Here is a 22,169-nt window from a genome sequence, read left to right on the forward strand (position 1 = left end):
TAGTGATTGTGATAGGCATGCACTTGCATGATATTAAGCGGTTAAGAATTGGCATAGATGTCATTCTTTTATGCCTCTGATGAGTGGCAACCTTTACCCTGAAATTTTTATCTATGATTTAATTTTATCTGGTTAAACAAATTAATTGATGAGCATTTGTGTATGAGAAGTTTTTTAGACGTGTTCAGGTTAACATTCTCCAATATATAGTTAAGTAGTTGTATACAGTTCAACCATGGATCTTAGTATCCATTACATGAAATTTACAGTGGCACAATCTACATCAACTGACCCAAAAGTATCTTGATTTTATTGCTGGAGTGGGATTCACATCATTAATGTGTCCAGATCCGTACTTTATGACTGATCTGTTAGTCATATATTTGGCATATGGCTGAGTTCAAGGTACTGTTGAGTGTTTCTTATCCCCTTGGAAAAAAGCCTATATGTATAACTTATTATAGGTTAAGCATTTTTTTAACATAAATAGGATTTATTAATTTGTATTTTGGATCTTCTAGAATTATCTTGTAAAATTATTTTATTTGATTTTCGATGGTTGTGAAATTAGTTTTTAATCTTGACTCCTGTATATGATATGTATGTTATAATACCTAAAGGCCATAGTTAAGATCATTATTTTATTTTATTCAGGTAGTTTAGTTTCTATTTTCTCTCAGTAATTTTTTTCCACATTCAATAGAGAATGCCAAGTCTTGTTCCTATTATCTGGTATCAGAAAGTGATCTTTCATTACAAACTTTGCATTGCTCTACAAGGATTTCTATGTGATCTGGATCTTAATGTATTAACCTGACAGTTTTTTTTCATCTCCATTGTTGCTGAGGATTGAGCTTTACCTGTTTTCTATACATATAATTTACATGGGTTTGCTGTCATTCTGAAGGAAGTCTCATGCTGCTATTTTCAGGCATCACTCTTAAACTGACAGTATCTTCAGACAATTTTTTTACTATTTCTCATGCTGCTATTTACCAAATAATTTTGTGTCCTTTTTGGTGGTGACTATTCAGTATGCTGATCTCTCACCTCTTTCAATGTTAAATTTATCATGATGATTGTCCACTGACCCTTGCTATTCAAAACAAGGTAATTCCATTGTTCATTAACAGAAAACTGATACCACTGCACTAGATCAGAAGCTGATCAACCCTATCTAAGCCTCTTTCAAAAGAAGAAGGATTGTGATTCCATTGCATGATCTCAGACCTCTGGCTACAAGGTGGATTTTGAGGGGTCTGAAGTTAGAGGGTTGAACATGAATCAGTACTTGTGGCATCTTTGATATATTAAAGCAAGGACTGAACAAGAGAACAACTCAGATGGCATCTATTAAGCTTTGATTTTAATGACAACGGACTAAATTTAGATGAATTTCCAATTAATTTCCTTTTTATAATAGTGTATTATGTTTCTTAGTTTATTTAGTGATTTTTAGTTATATTCTTCTGTTATTTTCTGTAGGTTTCTTAGGGTGTGCTTAGCCACCCTTTTTTTGTGTCTACTGGTGTCCGAGACTCTCATTATAAATCTAGAATCAGTTGAGCAAGTTATTTGTTATTTGAGATTCATTTTCTGTGACTTATAAGTTCGTCTTTTATTGGGATTTGTGTGGTGACGGGATCAGGTTTTTCCCTCATATATATATATATATACATATATACATATATACATACATACATACATATATATATACATATACATATACATATACATATACATTTACATTTACATTTACATTTATATTTACATTTACATTTACATTTACATTTATATATATACATATACATTTACTTATATATATATATATATATATATATATATATTTATTTATACACACACACACACACACACACACACACACACACAAGCTTTGTAATACCAAATGAGACCACTCGTATCGGGCGGTACATATCGGTCCGCTAGCAGATCGGTACACGGACTGCTTGCTATCGAGCGGTATCGTTGATTGGGGCTTATTGACGTTTTCGCTTTGTTATCGTCTTAAATCAGACGGTGACTAAGGGAGAAGAAAGAAGATGGAGAAGGGGAAATAAAGGGATAAGGGAGAAAAAGAGAAGAACCCGGAGATCGGCGTTGCTCTCGTCTGTCCACGCCTTCTCATCCGCGTGCAGGGAGAAGAATCGTCGGCATCACGAGGAGAAGAGACGTGACGCCTCGGCGAAAACCATATATATATATATATATATATTTATTTATTTATATATATAAGGCGACGTCGTAAAAAACTTTTATATATATATATATATATATATATATATATATATATATATATATATATATATATATATATATATATATACTGAGTGGTATACTAAAATATATCGCTCGATATACAGTACCATATTGTACCGAGCAAATATCGAAATTCCTGTACGCTACGAAATTTTAATCCTTGCATATACATATATATATATATATATACATATAAATAAATAGATAAATATATGTATATATATATGTTTATATGTATATTTATGTATATATATGTATATGTATATATATATGTATATGTATATTATGTATATATATATATATATACGTATGTATATGTATATGTATATTTGTGTAAATATATGTATATATATATTTTTAGGATCCCTTTATTTTTTAAGTTTTTTAATAATGTTTATTGAGTCTGTTTAGTTCAGTTAGAGTCAGTTAGAGGTTTATTTAATATTTATTTATTATTGGAGGCCAAGTCCTGATGGGCTCTGGGTGGAACTCTATAAATAGTGATGTAACCGTTTCTCTTCGACGGCGGACAATGAAATATTGTCTCCAAAGGCATTGAGTGATCAAGGAGGTCTTTTGTCAAAACCCTAGGAGGTCAATCTTCTCGAAGTGATCAACGAGACCGATCCCCTCGAAGTGATCATTCCCTTTTCTCCCCTTCTCTAATGATAAAACCCTAGGGTCTTATCATATATATATATATATATATGTATATGTATGTATATGTATGTATATATGTATATGTATGTATGTGTATGTATATATGTATATATATATATATATATGAGAGCTTGTAAGGGCTAATACTCATGTCTGGGATTTTTTTTTGCTTTTATGTAATAATGATAGAGTAGATCAGTAGAAACTTCTCCCCTCTTCTCTCTTGCTCTCTCTTGGGGGGCTTTTCTTCTCTTTTAATTGGAAATTATGCTGATAGAACTATGTCCCGACTCCCATCAGATCGAAAGATTATCTGTCTTTTTAGATTATCTAGCAAGGAAAAAAGATGGTACTTAGTGCTTGAAAATGTAACTAAATTTCACCAAAAGTAGGATATTATTTGAATTTGTATTAGATGAACAATTCATTTTATTTATCTCCAGGACATTCTAGAATGGACTAAGTATGGGTTTGTTTTGGTTAAATTCTTATAAATGGTGCTTGTTTTTATTTTATATTTCATTGATGTGATGATTTCTTGTTCTTTTTTCATTTATTTTTCAATTGAATCACATTACATTGGCTCCATATTTTTCTGCTGTGCCAAGCTACTATAGATATGCACATGATTGCTTTAGCTGATTTTTAAAATATGCACCACTTACCCTTTATTGTAGCTAAGTATGGGTTTGTTTTGGTTAAATTCTTATAAATGGCGCTTGTTTTTATTTTATATTTCATTGATGTAATGATTTCTTGTTCTTTTTTCATTTATTTTTCAATTGAATCACATTACATTGGCTCCATATTTTTCTGCTGTGCCAAGCTACTATAGACATGCACATGATTGCTTTAGCTGATTTTTAAAATATGCACCGCTTACCCTTATTGTAGCTAAATTACTAATGTTTTCTAATGGAACTTGTTTTATTGACGGGAAATCTGTAGGTGGAAGTATATGATAATCTTTAATATTGTTGATAACTTTTTTGTCTTTGGTACAATTGCAGGACATTTTGGATAAGGTCCAAAATCCTCCCCCACAAGCTCTTATTGTGGATTCTATTCAGACTGTTTATTTGAGAGGAGTTACAGGAAGTGCTGGAAACATCATGCAGGTTTGTTCTCAGAGAACCTAAAGTTTTTTCTCTCTCACAATCTATTTTAGCGAATTTTGAATTAGTCTTGCAAAGCAAAACACACTTAAACTACACCAAAGTTGGCTCGTTGGGCACCTAGGTCTCTACTTGCGGAATGTATGTTGCCATTTAGTGTGCCTAATTTGATTTTCTACAGAATGATTGCCAGCTTTACCTCACTGGTATCCCCCATATGCCCAAATGTGAAGAAACTTTAGTAAGCACATACTGAGGATGAGTGTTGGTGGTCATGGTATGGTTGTGCTTTTGCAATCTAGGTGATCATTGGTCGAGTCACAAAAACAACACTTTTGTTTGCTGAGATAAGCTGTGCATGCATTGAGGCTCCTGGTAGTGTAATCAACTAGTGCTTGTATGCTGCCTCACCTCACTCGGGCACCTTGATTTGGTTCAGATGAGTGTCTTCAACTAGTCGTGGCCTAGGCGCATGCTTTTGCCTAGGTGAGCACCTGAACTAAATTACTTGGGGCTGAACCTAAAATCCTAATTTGGGTTCAGTCTCATTGATTGACTAAACCTCCCCACCCTTGCGACCCATACAACCCTAGATTGCGATCCTCTTTCTCCCTCCGCATGCAAATGTGGTCGACCAGCAGTGCATTTCTCTGTCCTCTCTCTCTCTCTCTCTCTCTCGCTCACTCGCCAATGTACACCCTTGTTCTCCTTCCATCTCATTGTTGCTCTCCCTCTTTCTCCTCCTTGGTTGCTATCCACCCCCAATCGCGCCCCCCTAATAGCCCTCCTCCCCTCCCTTCTTCTTCAAGCTTGTCCTTCCCCTATTGCGCTCCCTCTTTCTCCTCTTCCACTAGAGCATCAAGACAAGCCTCCTCGATAGCCCCCTCCTCCTTTGTTGCCCCCTACCGAGCCTCCATGATAGCTCCTTCCGCCTCTTCCATGCTTCTTTCCCCCTCCCTTCTCTCATTCCCTTTCATTGTTGTGCTCCCTCTTCCTTCTCCTTCATTGTCCAAGTTGACTCTGCTGTCAACCCTCTCCTTTTCCTCCTGCGATATCCATTCTTCCTTCTCCCTTCTCTATGCTCTCCTTCCCTCTCGCTCTCCCTCTTTCTCCTTTTTTGCCCGTCGAGCTTCAATAGCTCCTTCCTCCCTACTTCCCTCCTTTGTCTATCATTCTCTGCTTCTCCTCGATAACTCCCTTCTCTTGATAGTGTCCTCTTTTTTGCTTCTTTCTCTCAACCGCTCGCATTGGACTCCTCTGAATTTAATAGTAATGTTAATTATTGTTAATCATAGTTAAATTTTGTTAATACTAATTTATGAATTGTTTAAAAGATTGAATTTGTCATTGCTTGTATTTTTTATTGTTAATGCTTTAATAGATGATTGAATTTTTTATTTTTAATAGATGATTAAATTATTGCAATTCAATGTTTTAATGGTAATATTTTGAATACGAAATAATATGAAACTCATGTATTGTCTAGTTTTTATTTTGATAGTTAATTTTATCGACGAGTGCCTTTGTTAAGTTTGGGCGAGTGCCTAGTACCTCAAAAGTGTTTGAACCTTGGTGCCTTTTGATGCCGAGCGCCTTTGACAACAATGCCTTTGGAGGGAATCTCATTCTGGGATATAATGTTTTCAATTGGGTGTTCTTACAAGGTTGTGGTGCAAAAGGCTGAGTTGTTGAATGTTGAGATGGTGAATTTTGACCGTTTGATGTTCCTTGCTATGTAACATACTACACTAGTTATTTTTTACCTATTGAATAATTTTCGTAAAATTTGTTATGGTATGGAAGAGGACTTAAAACAATTAATTTTATGTAACAATTTATTCTTTGCAACTTATTGTTGTGTAGGCAAAGAGGAGAATGAAAGAGAAAAAACACATATGATTATAGAACAAATGAAACTTTCAACTTGAATACACTTCTCTTTATAAATTCACTTACCTGGTTTTGCAAAGATGCAATTATTTTTCTTTTTTTCTCAGAAGCAACTTAGGGAGAACTAACTGTTCACTATTCTCGTTGTTGATGTAGTTATGACACCAATGCTAAAATTTCAACCTGAATACACGTTTCTTTATAAATTCACTTACCTGGTTTTGCGAAGATGCAATTATTTTTCTATTTTTCTCGGAAGCAACTTAGCGAGAACTAAGCTGTTCACTATACACTTTGCTGATGTAGTTATACTGTAAAAGTAAATTGTCACCTGCGCTAAAATTTCAACCTGAATACACTTTTTCTTTATAAATTCACTTACCTGGTTTTGCAAAGATTCAATTATTTTTCTATTTTTCTCGGAAGCAACTTAGGGAGAACTAAACTGTTCACTATTCTTTTTGCTGATGTAGTTATACTGTAAAAGTAAATTGACACCTGTGCTACATTGTGACACTGTCAAAATTATATCCTTGAGATTGGAACAGATTCTGTATGTCAGGAACTATAATGCGATGAAAACCATGCTTCTGGAACCTTGGATGGTATAGCTATAGCCTATTGGATGATTGTTACCTTTTCTTTAACATAGTCTGGATAATGTTTTTAGTAATTTTGTAAACAACCTTGTATTGCTTTTCTGGATAAAAGGCATGGGAATGTAAGAAGAAATTGCATTACTATAGATGCTTTTTTTATGTTATTAAAGAATTAACTTAGGTGTTTTAGTTGTGTCAAGTTAAATCCATATGCTAAGGATATAAGTGAAAACTGATGCCGATGGAAGAAAAGGATTTTTGTGGTAGGAAATAAATATCGTTTTCATCTCCTTTTTCATCCTTTGTCATAACTGTGTTTTTCTCATCTCATTGCTGTGAAACAGGTTAAGGAGTGCACGTCTGCCTTTCTGAGATTTGCTAAGCAGACGAATATTCCTGTTCTTTTAGTAAGCTAGCTATCATCTTTTTCATGTATTATTGAGTTTCTGATTCTCACTCATCATGCATGAACCACAGATCCAGATTATGACAATATGAAAGCCCATAGAAGAATTAATATATCCTATCGTATCATAGTTTGGTAACTACAAGTTTTCTGATCCCCCCATTAATTCCATAAACAGCACTCCCATAATGATAACTTTCTGCATTCTGTTGCATCACATTATTGAGCTTAAGTATTGTATTTTAGTTTTTAAGGTCATTGCATGCAGAACTTTTGGATATAATAGCTGAGGACTGAAGTTATGACTTATGACTAATATGTCAGTTGACCATACTGTTGTTGAAATGCCAACCATCTGATGAGAAAACTGTCTGGACATGGAGGCTTACTAATTTTAGTAGTTCTAGAATTTGTTGGAACTTCTAAGCTTAATTGGTGCAACAGCTTACTTGAATGAAGAGTCTCAAAATTGGTTGTTAGTGTTTGGTCATGTTTAATGAATGCGATTGTGTGAAGTATCCATCTGGAACTTCTTGGATATACAGTTATAGTTAAACGAATTCATGGCATATTATTTTAAACTCAATTTTTCATGATAGGTTTGTGCATATACCAGGGAGTGCAGTCTTAGGTACCAGAGCCATGCATGGTCCACCATGCTGGCATGCTGGTGCACATGGTACATCAGTTTATACTATTGTACAAAGAAGGGGAAGGGGGAGGTGTTTGTATGCTGATACGGTACCTAGAAAGAGGTAAGGGGGATGGGAGAAGTTCCTGGAGGCAGGGTGGCAGGCAAGCATCATGCAAGATGTGATATCTGAAGTTTGTGTTCAAACCCTAAGCGTCTGCCTTAAAAATAAAAAATAAAAAGTATATGCAAAACCGAGTTCCTTGGCATATATTTCCTTAAGCATACATTACTTTCATGCATGTGTGACTGCATATATGTGAACCAAGAAAATGATTAGTCATCAGATCCAATGGATATATAATTTTATTAGCAGAACATTAGATCCACATCTGAGTTTAACTTAGGTTTACAAAATTCATTAACATATAATTCTGTTTGTTTCAGATTGGACATGTAACAAAAACAGGAGATATTGCTGGGCCTCGGATCTTGGAGCACATAGTGGATGCTGTTTTATATATGGAGGTTTGTGTCCTATTGCCTAGACATGTCAAACTATCATTGAACCTTGTTCTCTCTCTCTCTCTCTCTCTCTCTCTCTCTTTTCTTTCTTGGAGCTTTTAAATTCTGAAATGCTGTACTTTTATGATTAATAGTTTCAGAGAAATACAACTCTGATTAACTTATCCATGGTTTGCAGTGATGTTAATACTTATTCTAAAAACAATAATGAAGTCTGTCATCAGAATAAGGTTACATTCTTTGTTTAGTGTCATTTGAAGTCCATTAGATATGGATTTATGAACTAAACTATCATAGCTGCCCTAAGGTCCGACCTCTGGTTGCTAGGGTTCCTGCATTGTGAGATGGGCATCATGCATTTTGTTTACTTCTACAGTTAGAGCTTCTTACATTTGACATCTTTGGAACCTGTTTTGCGAGTGTTGTTTATTGGCTTCCCTTTTGTTGACTAACATGTGGCTACCATTCTAGTTTTTCTTTAGTCCATCTAACTTAACCTTAATCAAGCACATTTGTCTTTATCTTTTCACCAGGAAAATTTAAATACTTTTAATATAACTGAGCATATCGCCTTATAGAACACACTGGCAGTAGATACACATAACCAATCTGAAATAATTTGGTCAACATGGCTTGTCATTATTGTATTACAGGAGGAAGACTTTTGTTAGAATCTTGAAAATGATATGGAGATTTAATAGAATTAAAAACAAGTCTTTTTAGATGGTTGGTTTGGCATTATATATAATGCACAATCAAGGCAGTCTATATGTGCTCTGCTAATACCATAGATTTAAATCTTGATAGTACCAGCTGGCACAAACTGCTATTAGCAGGCTGGTGGTTAATTGATAGTTTTGCTCGATCCTATCTGAAATTGAACTTACGATCTTGTCAACTCAATGAACCTAGCGGTACATAGATCAGTGCCTAGCTGTAAGCCTATGTACAGTACAATATTCGGTTTTTTACGATTCTGACAACTGTCAATTGTTGCTTCTTCTTTTGGACTCCTGTTCCTCCTATTCATTCATGTTGCTGCAGTCTCCTCCTACATGTAAACATTGCAGCCTCTTATTCAGCCTTCTCTCTCTGTATCCTAAAATGGAAATGCACATGATTTATATGACAAAACAGTACGTACATACTTTCTGTTTATGGCGTTTAATAACTGTCACCGATTTGGTACAGTTGAAATTATCTGCATTGTATTGAGGTGGCAATTTGTTTTATAAAATTGCTTTCAGAATTTATTGTACATGCGTTATGATGGAAAAATTATACCATATTTCTCTAATTTGCAATCATAAATTTAATGGAATAGGGTCTCTGTGTTATTAATTTTATATGAATAGCTCATTTGTAGATTATGTGCTAAGAATCTGTGTTGCTACAGGGCGAGAGGTACTCATCTTATCGGCTTCTCCGTTCTGTGAAGAACCGCTTTGGTTCGACAGATGAGGTATCATACACATCTTAAGTAAAAACTTTAATAGTTGCTTTTCTTCTGCTATGCAAGTAGGTAAAAAATTTAAGTAAAAACTAATCTTAAATAGTTGCTTTTCTTTATAATCGTATTAAGAGACGTCCATCAGTTTCACATCATTAGTCACAACAACCATACTTGCCCTACCATGCTGATATAGTGATTGGTGACCCGATTATGCTTGGACCAAATTGTCATGGTTATTGCTAATTTGATTCAACATTGACATATAGTATATCGATATCAAATGTTGAGAGAGTGATATCATGTATGATTTATCATGATATTAATCTCCAATTGATTTGATTCACAACGTTGATCCATTCCCATTTTAGCAAGAAAATCCTTTTGGTCAGTAGCTACTAACAAGGTATGCATTGCTTGCATAGTTATAAGTTCATGTATTTACAAGTTTTTTGTTTATATGTAATGCATGTATCATGTACTACATGGATTTTTAGATTTCTTTTTTTTTGCATGAGTTGTTGATGTATGGTTTAGAATGGATCTCAAACCGTATTTTGATTCATTATTGAGGTCAAAAAATAAAAAAAACTAGTTTTATTAATGGTTTATTGGGCCCATTAACTAAAACTGACACAGGATCAAACTTTGCCAAGACATGGTACTGTGTGGTACTTGTACAATGCTGGTTCACTCTGGCTAATGACTATTGATATTGAACCAAGATTTTTATCCATAATGCATTGTGTAAATTCTAATGATTTAAAAAGCACTAGGTACCAAAAGCCACCAAGGTCCAAAATGTTGGAGGTGCTAGGCGTTCTGAAATATTAAAATATAAAAAAATATAATATAACTGATAAATAGAAATTACCAATGCTGAAATCTAAATAGGGACTATAATATGATAACAGTAGTTAACTATCTTCTGTTAACAGTAGTTAAAGGAGAGAAAAGAGATTGATGGTGGAAAGTGAGGAAGGAAGGAGAGAGCGATGACGGAGGAAGCTTCAGACGATGGCAACGACGGAAGAAGTTGCGGACGACAACAGTAGCGACGGACAAAGCTTTGGATGGTAGTGGCGGAAGCTACCGATGGTGACGTCTGGGTTTGAGGAAGCTTTATATTTGTTTGTCGTTGGCTGAGGAAGCTACGGTCCTCTCCCTCAACGGCGGAAGGAGCTACAAATGGAAGCAGTGGCAGTGGAGGGAATTGCGCACGAGAGCTACACCTTCAGACTCATCTATAGGCGGTAGAGGTAGCGTCAGTCCTACGCATTAACGACGGAGTCAATGGCAGAGGAAGCGTTGGTCTTGTGCTTCAGTGACTGAGGCTGCGGCACAGACATGGTGGAGGCAGAGGTTGCACTAGTGTTTTTCAAGGGGCAAGGGGTGGGTTTTGTATGTAAGGTAACTTTATGTAGCTTTGTTGGTTCAATTGAACCAACTAGCTATTGTTCAATCGAATCGGAGGCGCTCGGATTGCATGGTTTTAGTCGAGCGCTCGTCCGAGGCACCTAGGCAGCACTTCACTAAAGCACGTCGCCTGGCAAATCTACGAGGCGCTTGAGCCTCGCCTCGCATCACTCGAGCGCCTAGGCGAGTGCCTGAGCAGTTATTTAAACCCATGATAAATTCTAAAGTGAACAGTGCATGTTGATAAAGAATCAACCTATGGACTTCTTCATTTAAGATTAAGCTCTAATAGGATTCAAATTTTTGTAGAAAAAATCTTATTACTAGGAATTTGTGACTTGCGACACTCAATGTTGCAGTATATATTATTATTGTTAAAGTGTATTTAAATTGTTGTGACGCATAACGTAAAGATCCTTATGTTTAGCAAGTTGAAGTCTTCTTCAAGTCTAATATAGCTTAACATGTGATCAACTTTCTTCAACGATGATAGCTGGTTAAGCATTGATCGCAAGCTTGTTTGTTTATGTTTGTTTATGTCAGCTTGGAGTGTTTGAAATGTCGGAGTCTGGCCTGGCAGCTGTATCAAATCCTAGCGAAATATTCTTAAGTGATAATTTTCCTGACTCTGATGTATTAGCTGGACTTGCAATAGCTGTGGTCGTTGATGGATCTCGAACTTTTTTGATTGAAATCCAGGTATGTTTGATTATCGGAACAAAAAATGGTAAAGAACACTACTGGAATTTAGTACTTTTGTTCTGTGGTCACTTTGGTTGTTGTTATATTAGACAACGCAAAAACGTTGCTCTTTTTTTAAGGTGAAGCATAGGAATTATGGTTTCAAATACTTGCTGGTTAGCAAACTTGTAATGCATATTTGTTGTTCACAACATTGTTAAGTTCATATTTAATTTGTCAATAACATTCCATTGTTAGCTTCAACGTTCAGCATGTTGGACCATCCAATAAATTGGTTTGACATAATAAGTTCCATGCTACAACATAATTCTTGTTAGCACTTATCTTGTACTGTTAGATCTGCCAATATTTTCTTTTTTCCAACATTTTGTAAGTTAATTTCTCATACAGAACATCTGATTCTAACATTTAATGATTCTGATCCGAAACTTGGAATCAAATTTCGGAATTTAGTGTACCAGACCTATAGCTACTGTACCAGTCATGGCATGGAACAGTACCTTGGTGGTCCATACTTAGTACATCAGTACATACCTTTCTTAGAAAAAAATGCTGAAAAAACAAAAAATTATCCATTTCAGGGCCTAAAGCGTCCTGTATTGTGTATACCGAGTGCTACAGGTTATGTAGCAGATGGAACAATCCCGTATTGGGTAAGCTTCAAAAAAAATCTGAAAAACTGAAAAAACAAAAATAAATCCAGTACAAGACCTATGACATCCTGTATTGTGCATACAGAGTGCCACAGGTCATGTAGCATATGGTATGATCCCTTATTGGACATGCCATCCAGTTTACTCTGGTCCCCACATGCCAGTACTGTACTTGTATTGCAAATCTACTTTGAATTCATTGCCATTTCTCCATTGGATGCATCAGAAAGGATGTTTGTAGGTTACTTCTTGGATACTTGTTCCTTGGAGAATCAAAGTTATAATTAATTGTTAAAAGTATTGGATTTGTAAGACACTTGGGAAATAATTTCTGGATATTTCTTGGAGGAACCTTTTCTTAATGTTAAAATCAAATTATAGTCAATAGACTATAATTTGAAAAAACCGAAAAAAATCTGTATTGTGCATCCTGAAAAATTGAAAAAACAAAAAAAAAATCCAGTACAACAGAAGCTATATCATTAGCTTTACGATTAAAATTCCTGGAGATGTGAGTGATTGAAGTTTGCTGGTGTTTGTTCCTCAAGAACTTTATGTCTGAAATGATGGACTTGAGGTACCAGGGGGTATCTTGCTGACCCTTCACAAAATTGACAACCGCTTGCGCATCAGTGTGGATCAAGATATTGTGCCAGTGCATGGACTCAGCATACTTGAGGCCATGAAGAAGAGCCATTCCCTCTGCCACGGAAGGATTATGGACCTTGCCTGTTGAGCAACCAATCGCCAGAGTTGCTTTCGATGATTATGTGAACACAATACCTAGACCTGCAGTTAAGTCTGGAGCCAAAAAAGATTCAACACAGAAAAGTAACAAATCAAAATTCTAGGAGTTCAGCCCCAGGATCCAGTTGGCTGTGGTTGAAGGGAAGGCTTCATTAAACAGAGCAAGAGCCTTATAAATGATGGAGTAGCTAGCATTTTGGTGGTTATGGAATCTGGCCTCATTCTCGTTAAGCCAAAGGCACCAAAACGAGTAGGAGATCAGCCCCACGATCCAGTTGGCTGCGGTCTAAGGGAATCCTTGGCCCTCCTCCAGCCAAGTGCCAGAAACCCAGCTGTCGTAGTATCTGAAACTCAAACCGGTCTTGGATTGCAGGAGGGACCAGAAGGTAAAAGCAACCGGACATTGCAGGAGAATGTGGTGGGCTGAATCTTCGTAAAAATGGCAAATAAAATAGCTTTCAAGTTGCTGTTGCAGTATACTGGAGAAGTATGTGTTTGGGAGATGGTTCCACAAAAGTTTCCAAAGTAAAAGTTTGATTTAGGGGGCCACTGGAAGCTGCCATAATGCCTTCCAGCCTTGCCACTCAACCTCATTACCAGGCTGACTTTCTGATATTGACAGGCTCCATTTGATGACAACAAACCCATGGGGCTAGGCTGCCAAACCCAAAAGTTATCACAGGGTTCACTGGAAACATAAATCCTCTGAATCCTTTCAAGAAGAGAAGGATGAAAAAGGAAAGCCAAAACAGAAACATTCCATCCGTTATCATCAAGAAGATCAATGGTTAGTGGACTTGCATTCCTTGTGATCTTGTGGAAACCAAGTCTAAAGGTAGAGGTGAGGTTGTTAATGTTCATTCTCGACCAAGAAGTGGCCTTAGGTAGATGATCAGCCCAAGGGTTGAGGTCTCCATACTTTTTTGTTAAGATGCGAACCCACAAAGAGTGGCCCTCTTAAGAATTGGGAGAATGCGCTTGGCGCAAATAATTTTCTTCACCAAAAGGAGATCGTGCAAACCAATGACTTAAAAAAGCGCTATGCGCAAGGTCCAAAAACGCCCGAGGCGTTAGGCGCTTGCCCGAGAGAAGCGAGGCACTAAAATATAAAAATATATATTATAATTAATAAATATAATTATTTAAATAAAAATATGATATTAAATTAAGAAAATCTTGCAAAATCACAATATCACATTAACAACGAGCAACGATAGCGGGAGCAGGAGCGACGAGCAACGACAGTGACAATAGCGAGCAATGACAGTGGCAGCAGCGAGCAGTGACAGTGGCAGTGGCAACGGAGAGTAGCGACAACGAAGAGGCAACAACAATGGAGAGAAAATGTCGGCGGTAGAATCACGAGCAGGGTTATGGTTGGGGAAATCGTGAGAGAGATGTTGGGAGGCTGATATCGATGCTTTAGTTGGTTCGATTGAACCAACTAAAGCATCGGGGTCGCTTGGTTTAACCCGTGCGCTCGCTTGAGCCCAGGCGGTGCCTCTTTGAAGTGCGTCGCCTGAGCGCCTATTGAAATCACTTCTGTAAACCAAGTCCTCCTTTATTCTTAGGACTAATGATGGTGTCAGAAATGTGGTAGTTAAATAACATCTGAGTAGGCATAGAGTTGATTACGAAATTGAGAAGGATAAGTTTGCTCGCTTGGGAAAAAAGACCCTTGTACTAACCCAAGATTTTAGACAAAGCTTTGTCAACAAAGGAGTTCTCGCAACTAGGTGGGAGACAACCTAAAGATAGATAGGCACCTAGATATTTCATAAGCCAAAGTCCTTTAGTGCCCAAAGCGTTGCAAACAGTGTGGTTGGTGGAGGGAGGACTGTGTTTAAAAAATAAATGTTGGATTTCTGTAGGTTAATTCTGAGATTTTTGAGATCATGGAAGGTATCGAGGAATTTGAGGACATTGACACGGGATTTGGAATTAGCACGAAAGCCCATGAGAATATCATCCGCAAACAATAGATTGGAGGTGATGAGGGACGATAGCATCTGTTAAGTCAAAGATAAACTGATATTGCAAAAGGGGGTCTCCCTACCGAATATGGGTGTTTGCCTTGAACCATTGGGAAGAGGTCCCGTTCGTGAGACATGAGAATGACGATGAGGATATGCAAGAATAAATCCAGTCCACAAACTGAGTTGGGAAGTTCATGAGAAGAAGAGAGGATCAGATGGCATCCCATGAGAGTCATACAAATGCTTTCTCAACGTCGAGTTTGAGAAGAACTAAGGGATTCTTGGCTATAAGGATATTATCATGAATATTGCTCCCTTGAATGAATGTTGACTGTTCGGGACTGATTAGTGCATGCAATAATGGCTTGATTCTGTTGATCCTCACTTTGATTAGGAGTTTGTAAATCATGTTACATAGAGCTATGGGATGGTGGCCTTTGATGACCAAAGGGTTGTCCTTTTTGGGGATATAAACCAGATGTGTATTGCCCCAGCTTGGTGGGAGGAGTTTGGACGAGTGGAGAAAAAGATTGGAGGATGCTGGGCTAGATATCGTCCCAGAAGGCTTTGAAGAATTCCACATTAAATCCATTTGTGTTTGGGCTTTTGCCGAAGCCCATTAGTAGGAGGTCAGAATGGATTTCAACAAAAGAGAAGTCTTTGCAAAGTTGTTGATTGACGAAGGAAGGAATCATGGGCAGAGGACAGGTGTACCATATTTCCATTTTGATTGACGAAGGAAGAAATCTTGTCAGGATCATGGAAGGAATTTCCATTTTCGTCAGTGATGGAGGAGATCCTATTCTTAGTGCGCCTAAAAGAGGCCTTGTGATGGAAAATTTTGGTATTTTTGTCGCCATATTCAATCCATTGGACCTTGGCCTGAGCTCATCACCTGAGGTGAAGCTGTCTATTGAGGGTCGTGGACTTGTGAAAGAGACACTAGAATAGAGTTTGTTCAAAATCAGTAAGGTAGTTAGTGGCATCTTTAGATTCAAGGTCAGAAATATCCCTTTGGGTGGCCTTGATCTAGTTCTCAAGGTTCAAATTGCATCAATGGTTCCACTTTGAGAGGGAGATACCAAGAGATATAAGAATCTGACGTAAGGAGGCCATGTTGTTGTGGGGACGAGACCGATGGTTGTTAAAAGCAGATTTGGACAATGTTGTGAATCTCTTTGTGTTCCAACTAAAAAGATTCGAAGTGAAATGGCCAAGGGCGATCGGACTAAGACCTAATCTTGCCAACTTTGATTGGTAAGGGGGTGTGATCAGAGTGGGATCTAGGTAAATGTAAAATCGAAGAGGCACTGAAAAGAGATGTCCAAGCATTGTTAGCAAACACACGATCTAATTGAGCAGAAGTCCGACGTTTACCGAATTGGTTATTACACCAAGTAAATTGATTTTCAGAAAACCCCAAATCAATCAAACCAGAGTGAAATAAGAAGTCTTTAAAGTCGAGCACAGATCTCATTATGGCAAAGGGTCAGTCACCGATTTTATCATTGGCAGAAGAGATAGCGTTCATGTCACCACACAAAAACCAGGGAATCTCAGAAAGACAATCAATTGGTGGAATTGCATTCCACAAAGATTTCCGAAGTGAAGAAAAGTTGCTAGCATTTATAGTACGTTTCTCTTTTTTTTTTCTTTTTGTTACATTGTTTGATTGAAAGCAAAAAATGATTAAGCCTATGCTGAATTCTGATTTGTCCTGTGGTTGGAGCTGACCATTCTAGTTCAAGATTACCGTAAGATGTCCTCCTCCACCATGGCTCCTCCATCTACAGCCTTCTGAAAAGCAGCTGCCATTTTGTCCACCAACGCGTCGAAAGTTAAGGAAACACAGCCGGAGCTGAGCCTTTGCCAGGTTACCCTGTAGGAGCATAAGAAGAAAAGAGGAAAAGCTCTCCCCGGTAGGGAGGGTGCCTCAGGGGGAATGAACGGGGCAAAGGGGTTGGAGATTCTTAATGGGGAAACCCTAGGAGACTCTAAAGCAGGGTTAGCCTGGGAAAGGGGCAAAGGGGTTGGAGATTCTTAATGGGGAAACCCTAGGAGACTCTAAAGCAAGGTCAGCCTGGGAAAGGGGATGGCTGTCTTTTCGATTCGTTCCCCCTTGGTCTGCAATGTGAAAGGGCACCGTATGGAATGGTGGCAGTGGGTTTCAATCTGCATCAGTACATATGAATATGCGTCTTTGTATCTTCGTATCTTGGTATTTCAATCTGCATCAGTACATATGAATATGCGTCTTTGTATCTTTGTATCTTGGTATTTCAATCTGCATCAGTACTTCATACAGTTTCCATGTGGCACACAGTTTCCATTCTTCAAATGACTGCAGATAAAGAGTAACATGAATTTGAATTTGAGCTGGAAAGCTATTTATTATTTTCTGTTAATTTCAGTTTTGCCACATGTTGTGCCACATGTTTCCATGCATTCATGTAACATTTCTGAGCTGGAGAGTTCATACATTAAGTTACAACCTAACTTTCTCCTGGCATCAAATCTAAATTCAGTAACCTTTCAAGCAAAAAGGAAGCAAAAAATATTTTGATACAACCATGGTACATGCCAACATACCATGTACATACATGTACTTCATTATTTCCTTGGATGCAACAATGTGGAGGGCAGGTTTATTTATGTTATAAGTACTGAAGTCATTAGGCACTTACCTAGGCGTTCAGGTTAGGCAAGGGGAGGCCCAAGCGCTTGGTAACTAATGCTACATTGGACTGGTACAGATCTGGTAATCAGACTTTTATTCCTTGAATGCAACAATATGGAGGATAGGTTGATTTATGTTATAAGCATTGAAGTTATCAGGTGCTTGCTATAGGCACTTAGGTTAGGAAGTGCGAGGCTCGAGCACTTGATAACTAATCCAAGCGGGCGCCTTCAACTAAGCGCAGCCCATGTGTGCAGCTGATCCTAGGCATCGAGCGGTTAGGGCACATGTCTAAGCCAAATCTAGCCTGGGTCGAGCCTAAATCAGACCTAACTGGAGTGGTCCATTGATTCTGGTTCGAGTGAACCAGATCAATGTCTTCGGACCCCAAAAGCTCCCTTCTCCCTTCTCTACCTCCTCATCCGCCTGATAGGTCCTCATCCTCCTCCCTCTTCCCCTCCCAATTGACAGCCACCATGCCCTCCTCCGGTGGCACCCTACTCTCCCAACCTGATAGCAGCCCTTCCTCATACCCCAACAACCCCCTCCTCCTCTGCCTCCCTGCTTGTCTCTCAATCAACAACATCCCCCCTCCCCATACCTCAATAGCCCCTTCTCCCTCCTCTGCCTATGATATTAATTTGTTAATATAGCCTGTGAATGTTTTAAGGGATTGGAAATGTCATTGCTACTTCGCATCATTTTGAATTGTCACTGCTTTATTTTAGTGATCATGTTTCTCAATATTAACATATAAATTTTAAGTTTTAATATTCACAAGTGACTCGCTTTGCTCAGATGAGCTCCTACTGCCTCGGGCATTTTGGAACCTTAGCACCTAATGCCTTTAGCTACACTGGTGTTAAGGGCTTAATTGTGTCAATGAGTTAGTCGGTTCCATTGGAACACCCCAGGAACTTCACTGCATACTATCTTCTTATGGCTAGAAACATTCAGAACAATGGGTTCAAAGTGTCTAAGAATATATAAGCATGATAACTGTGAGCTGAAATTGGGAACACTGGTGCTCTTCAATTTAGCAGAATAAAAGTTCCCAGAAATTTCAAGAGTACCTACTTTCTAGGTGTAGTTTGTAAACAATTCTAGGAAAGCCTTAGCTAGGCCACATTGATGTATAGATCCGAGCATGTGAATATGAATTGTTCATGCCAGGACATGGTGGCATGTGATGTCTTTTGAAGTTGCTTCTCTTGACTGTTGCATATAATCATCAGCAATAGCATATGTAGGTTAAATTCTAGCATTTGCTTCAGCTGTATGTGCTTCTGTGTCCTTCCTTCTTCTGGCTCACTTAATACAGCATTTTCTTTTTTTGGCAGGCTTTGTGCGTATCTGATCCTTCTTCAGTCTCAAGATATGCCAATGGGATAAAGGCAAGCAGAGCTGACATGATAATTGCTGTAAGTACGATTATGTTTCTTATAACATTTGTATTGTTGACAATTTTTCCTTGTTGTGTTAATATCTGATTACATTTTGCCTTCAATTTTAGTTGAGGTGGTTAATTGAAGATCATTCAATGTGCTCTCTATGTGACAGTATTTTATCATGAGACAGTTTTTATTATAAGGCACTTTTACATGAGATTTTTGTTTTGCTTCAATCAACAAGATGTTCTTACACATGGCAATCAGTTCTTGCATGTCAACTACATTGTCGGTCAGTTTGATTTCTGAATTATGACCAAATATGCAATTGGCGCCTGACTTTTATAAACTTTTCCTTTGAAGGTTCTCATGAAACAGGCTGGTCTGAAGCTACAAGGCACTGTAAGGCTTTCATAATTTGTCTCTTTTCTATTGTTTTCACTCAATGTTTTTTCTTATAGTGGTTTTGTAAAGGTGAATGAACTTATAGTGGGTTATCTAAAACTATAATAAAAAATAGAGGTGTCCGAACCATGACAAATGGAGCCCACATTGTGGCATTGTTGCATACTGGATTTTGCCAGAACAATGGTCATTGTTATTTTGCCTGCTGTTGCCCATAGCAAAGCTCAGTGGAGGGGAAAAATAATACTCTGCCTGTTCAACTGTCAACTATTAATATATATAGCTCAGTAAATAGACATGCTACAACATGTGCTGGATCATATCTTGGTGCAATACAATGTGTAGATGATTAGGATCTGAAATGGGCAGTGACATCTGAAGTAAAGTAAGACCTTTCCAGATACAACAGTCTATACTTTACTAAATAAGAGCTAAAGAAAATCATATTATCTCTTTTCTGTAATGTCCTTAAATTCAGAAGAAAATTCATCTCTATGTTGATAACATGGTAATGAAAAGTCCTGTAAAAGTTTTTGTTCTCTTTCCACAGGCGATCTTTCTGAATGTTGTCAGTGGGTTCAATTTGACTGAGACGGCAGGAGATCTGGCGATTGCGGCTGCGATTTGCAGCAGGTATGGCAGCACCCTTTCAGTTTGTGTTTTAAAGATGCTAGTGAGTTCGAATAACATTGTCAAACAAGAGAAAGGAAAATGATTGAATGCTTGGATACAGTTAACTTATAATTCTTGTGTTATTGTGAGTTGCAGTACATGGTCAAGAGTCTCTATACCAGTCCCTTGTTGTACTTCTATTAATATGTTTGTTTATATCAGTAAAACGATGTATTTAAATACCTATTGGCACCCTAAGGTGGATAGACCCTATATCAGATGGTTTGTTTCAGACATGTCCATCCGATCATGTGATACGAAGCCATCCTGAATCATTGATGATACATATAGGCTGTGATGCATTTGGGCAGCTTTCATTGCTTGGTTTCGTGTATCTGCAACTTATCAATTGCTTGCTTTTAAAAATATTCCTTTTCCAAGTCATGAAACTCGTGAACTATTTTATTAATCTGACATTTTTTAACTAAATGATAAATTGAAGTTCTTCTTTGTTGTTCAGCTTCTTGGAGTTTCCTATCCCTAATGACATTGCTTTTATCGGAGAAGTTGGCCTAGGTGGCGAGCTTCGTGCTGTAAGTATTGTTGACTAGAGTAAATATTCTATATCTTATGTGTTCTTGTATAGAAATGATCTTATCCAAATTTGTTGCAAAAACCCATTTAAGAGTATTGCTTGCACATTTCATTCTTCTGTATAATCTATGGGCATAATTGTGATTTTGCAGTATGGATTCATGTCAAATGTTGACATGGTACTTTCTGCATGTTTCGTACCCTCACGAACATTTGGCCAGCATATTTGGCATCATTGGCTTGACATTAGTTTTGTGTTGTAAGACTTGCATGTTAACATTGTAGGCGTTGTTGGCAATCTATCATCATAGTTTCTACATTTGGCCCATGAATTTTTACATCCCATGACAGATTGCATATACTGTTGTGCTTTGTACTAGCCCTACAAAGGACTGGTACGTGGGCTCACATGTGCCATCTCAGTTTATGTGGTTGTAGGTAGAGAGTTGAGACCATGATGGCCAGGGGAAAGGAGAGAGGAAAAACAAGAGGGGGGAACTAGAGGGAGGGCTGTGGACATTGTCCACAGTAACATGAGTGTGATAGACATAAAAGTGAGTGTTATAGGTTTAGATCCAGAAGTTGTCATTGCTAGTGGAAAAGGAAGCAGATAAGAAAGTGAGCGTGATAGATCCAGATCGAAGAGTTGTCATTGTGAGTCAGAAAAGGAACCAGATAGGAGAGTGAGTGACTCAAATCAGATAATTACAAGTGACCGACTAGTATAATTAGAATGACATTGCCAGGTATTGAAATCAGAATAATCTTGATTTTATTGTGGAAACTACATTGAATTATTAGCATAACCTGTTCATTGCATTAAAATATTGCCAGCCATTGATACCTCTCTCTCTCTCTCTCTCAATATTGTTATGTCTGCTGACTGCTTGAATCCTTGTGGAATAAAAGCCACATCATTAGTATTTGATTAATTAACATAGTAGTAGTTAATTATTTCATTTTCTACTTGGATTTCCGATGACACTTGTGTGCAGGTACCAAGGATGGATAAGAGAGTCATAGCTGTTGCTAAACTGGGATTTAAAAGGTGCGTCATACCGAAGGCAGCTGAGAGAACGCTAACGTCACTTAATCTGGAGATAACAATACTGGGCTGCAAAAACTTGAAAGAAGTCATCAACACGGTGTTTCAACCAGCTTAATCATTATGAATCTGGTTATTTGCTCCTATGGGCAGTTTTATACTTGTGACCACTGGTAAGAAAGGAAGCTGCAATTTTTCGTAAACAGACAGTACCAATGCTGTGGTCACAATGGAATTTTTGTACTTCACCAAACCATGTCTTTGTCTGGTAGTAGGAAGCTGCAATTTTTGTTCATTACGTAGAACGTAATGGTTGTTCATTACGTCAACGTCTTTGTGGTTTCTTCAGCGATGCAAAAACGAGATATTTCTTGTTTGGTTTCATTTAAAGCAAAGAAGAT

The 22,169-nt window shown here is 37.6% G+C and overlaps 1 protein-coding gene across 1 annotated transcript in view; it reads left to right on the forward strand.

Annotated features, from left to right (window-relative positions):
• The window catches only part of LOC135678606 (uncharacterized), a 28,315-nt gene extending 6,224 nt beyond the window's left edge, over nt 1–22,091 (forward strand). Inside the window, exons 6-15 of the mRNA XM_065191611.1 lie at nt 3,948–4,055; nt 6,886–6,948; nt 8,026–8,106; nt 9,500–9,565; nt 11,513–11,668; nt 19,065–19,145; nt 19,476–19,514; nt 20,068–20,150; nt 20,650–20,722; nt 21,719–22,091. Of these exons, the coding sequence (XP_065047683.1) occupies nt 3,948–4,055; nt 6,886–6,948; nt 8,026–8,106; nt 9,500–9,565; nt 11,513–11,668; nt 19,065–19,145; nt 19,476–19,514; nt 20,068–20,150; nt 20,650–20,722; nt 21,719–21,886 (918 nt within the window). The 3' untranslated portion in view covers nt 21,887–22,091. The remainder of the gene's footprint in view (nt 1–3,947; nt 4,056–6,885; nt 6,949–8,025; nt 8,107–9,499; nt 9,566–11,512; nt 11,669–19,064; nt 19,146–19,475; nt 19,515–20,067; nt 20,151–20,649; nt 20,723–21,718) is intronic.
• Nucleotides 22,092–22,169: the final 78 nt, after the last annotated feature.

The sequence above is a fragment of the Musa acuminata genome, chromosome BXJ1-7 (assembly GCF_036884655.1).
Source record: "Musa acuminata AAA Group cultivar baxijiao chromosome BXJ1-7, Cavendish_Baxijiao_AAA, whole genome shotgun sequence".
NCBI classification, from domain to species: domain Eukaryota; kingdom Viridiplantae; phylum Streptophyta; class Magnoliopsida; order Zingiberales; family Musaceae; genus Musa; species Musa acuminata.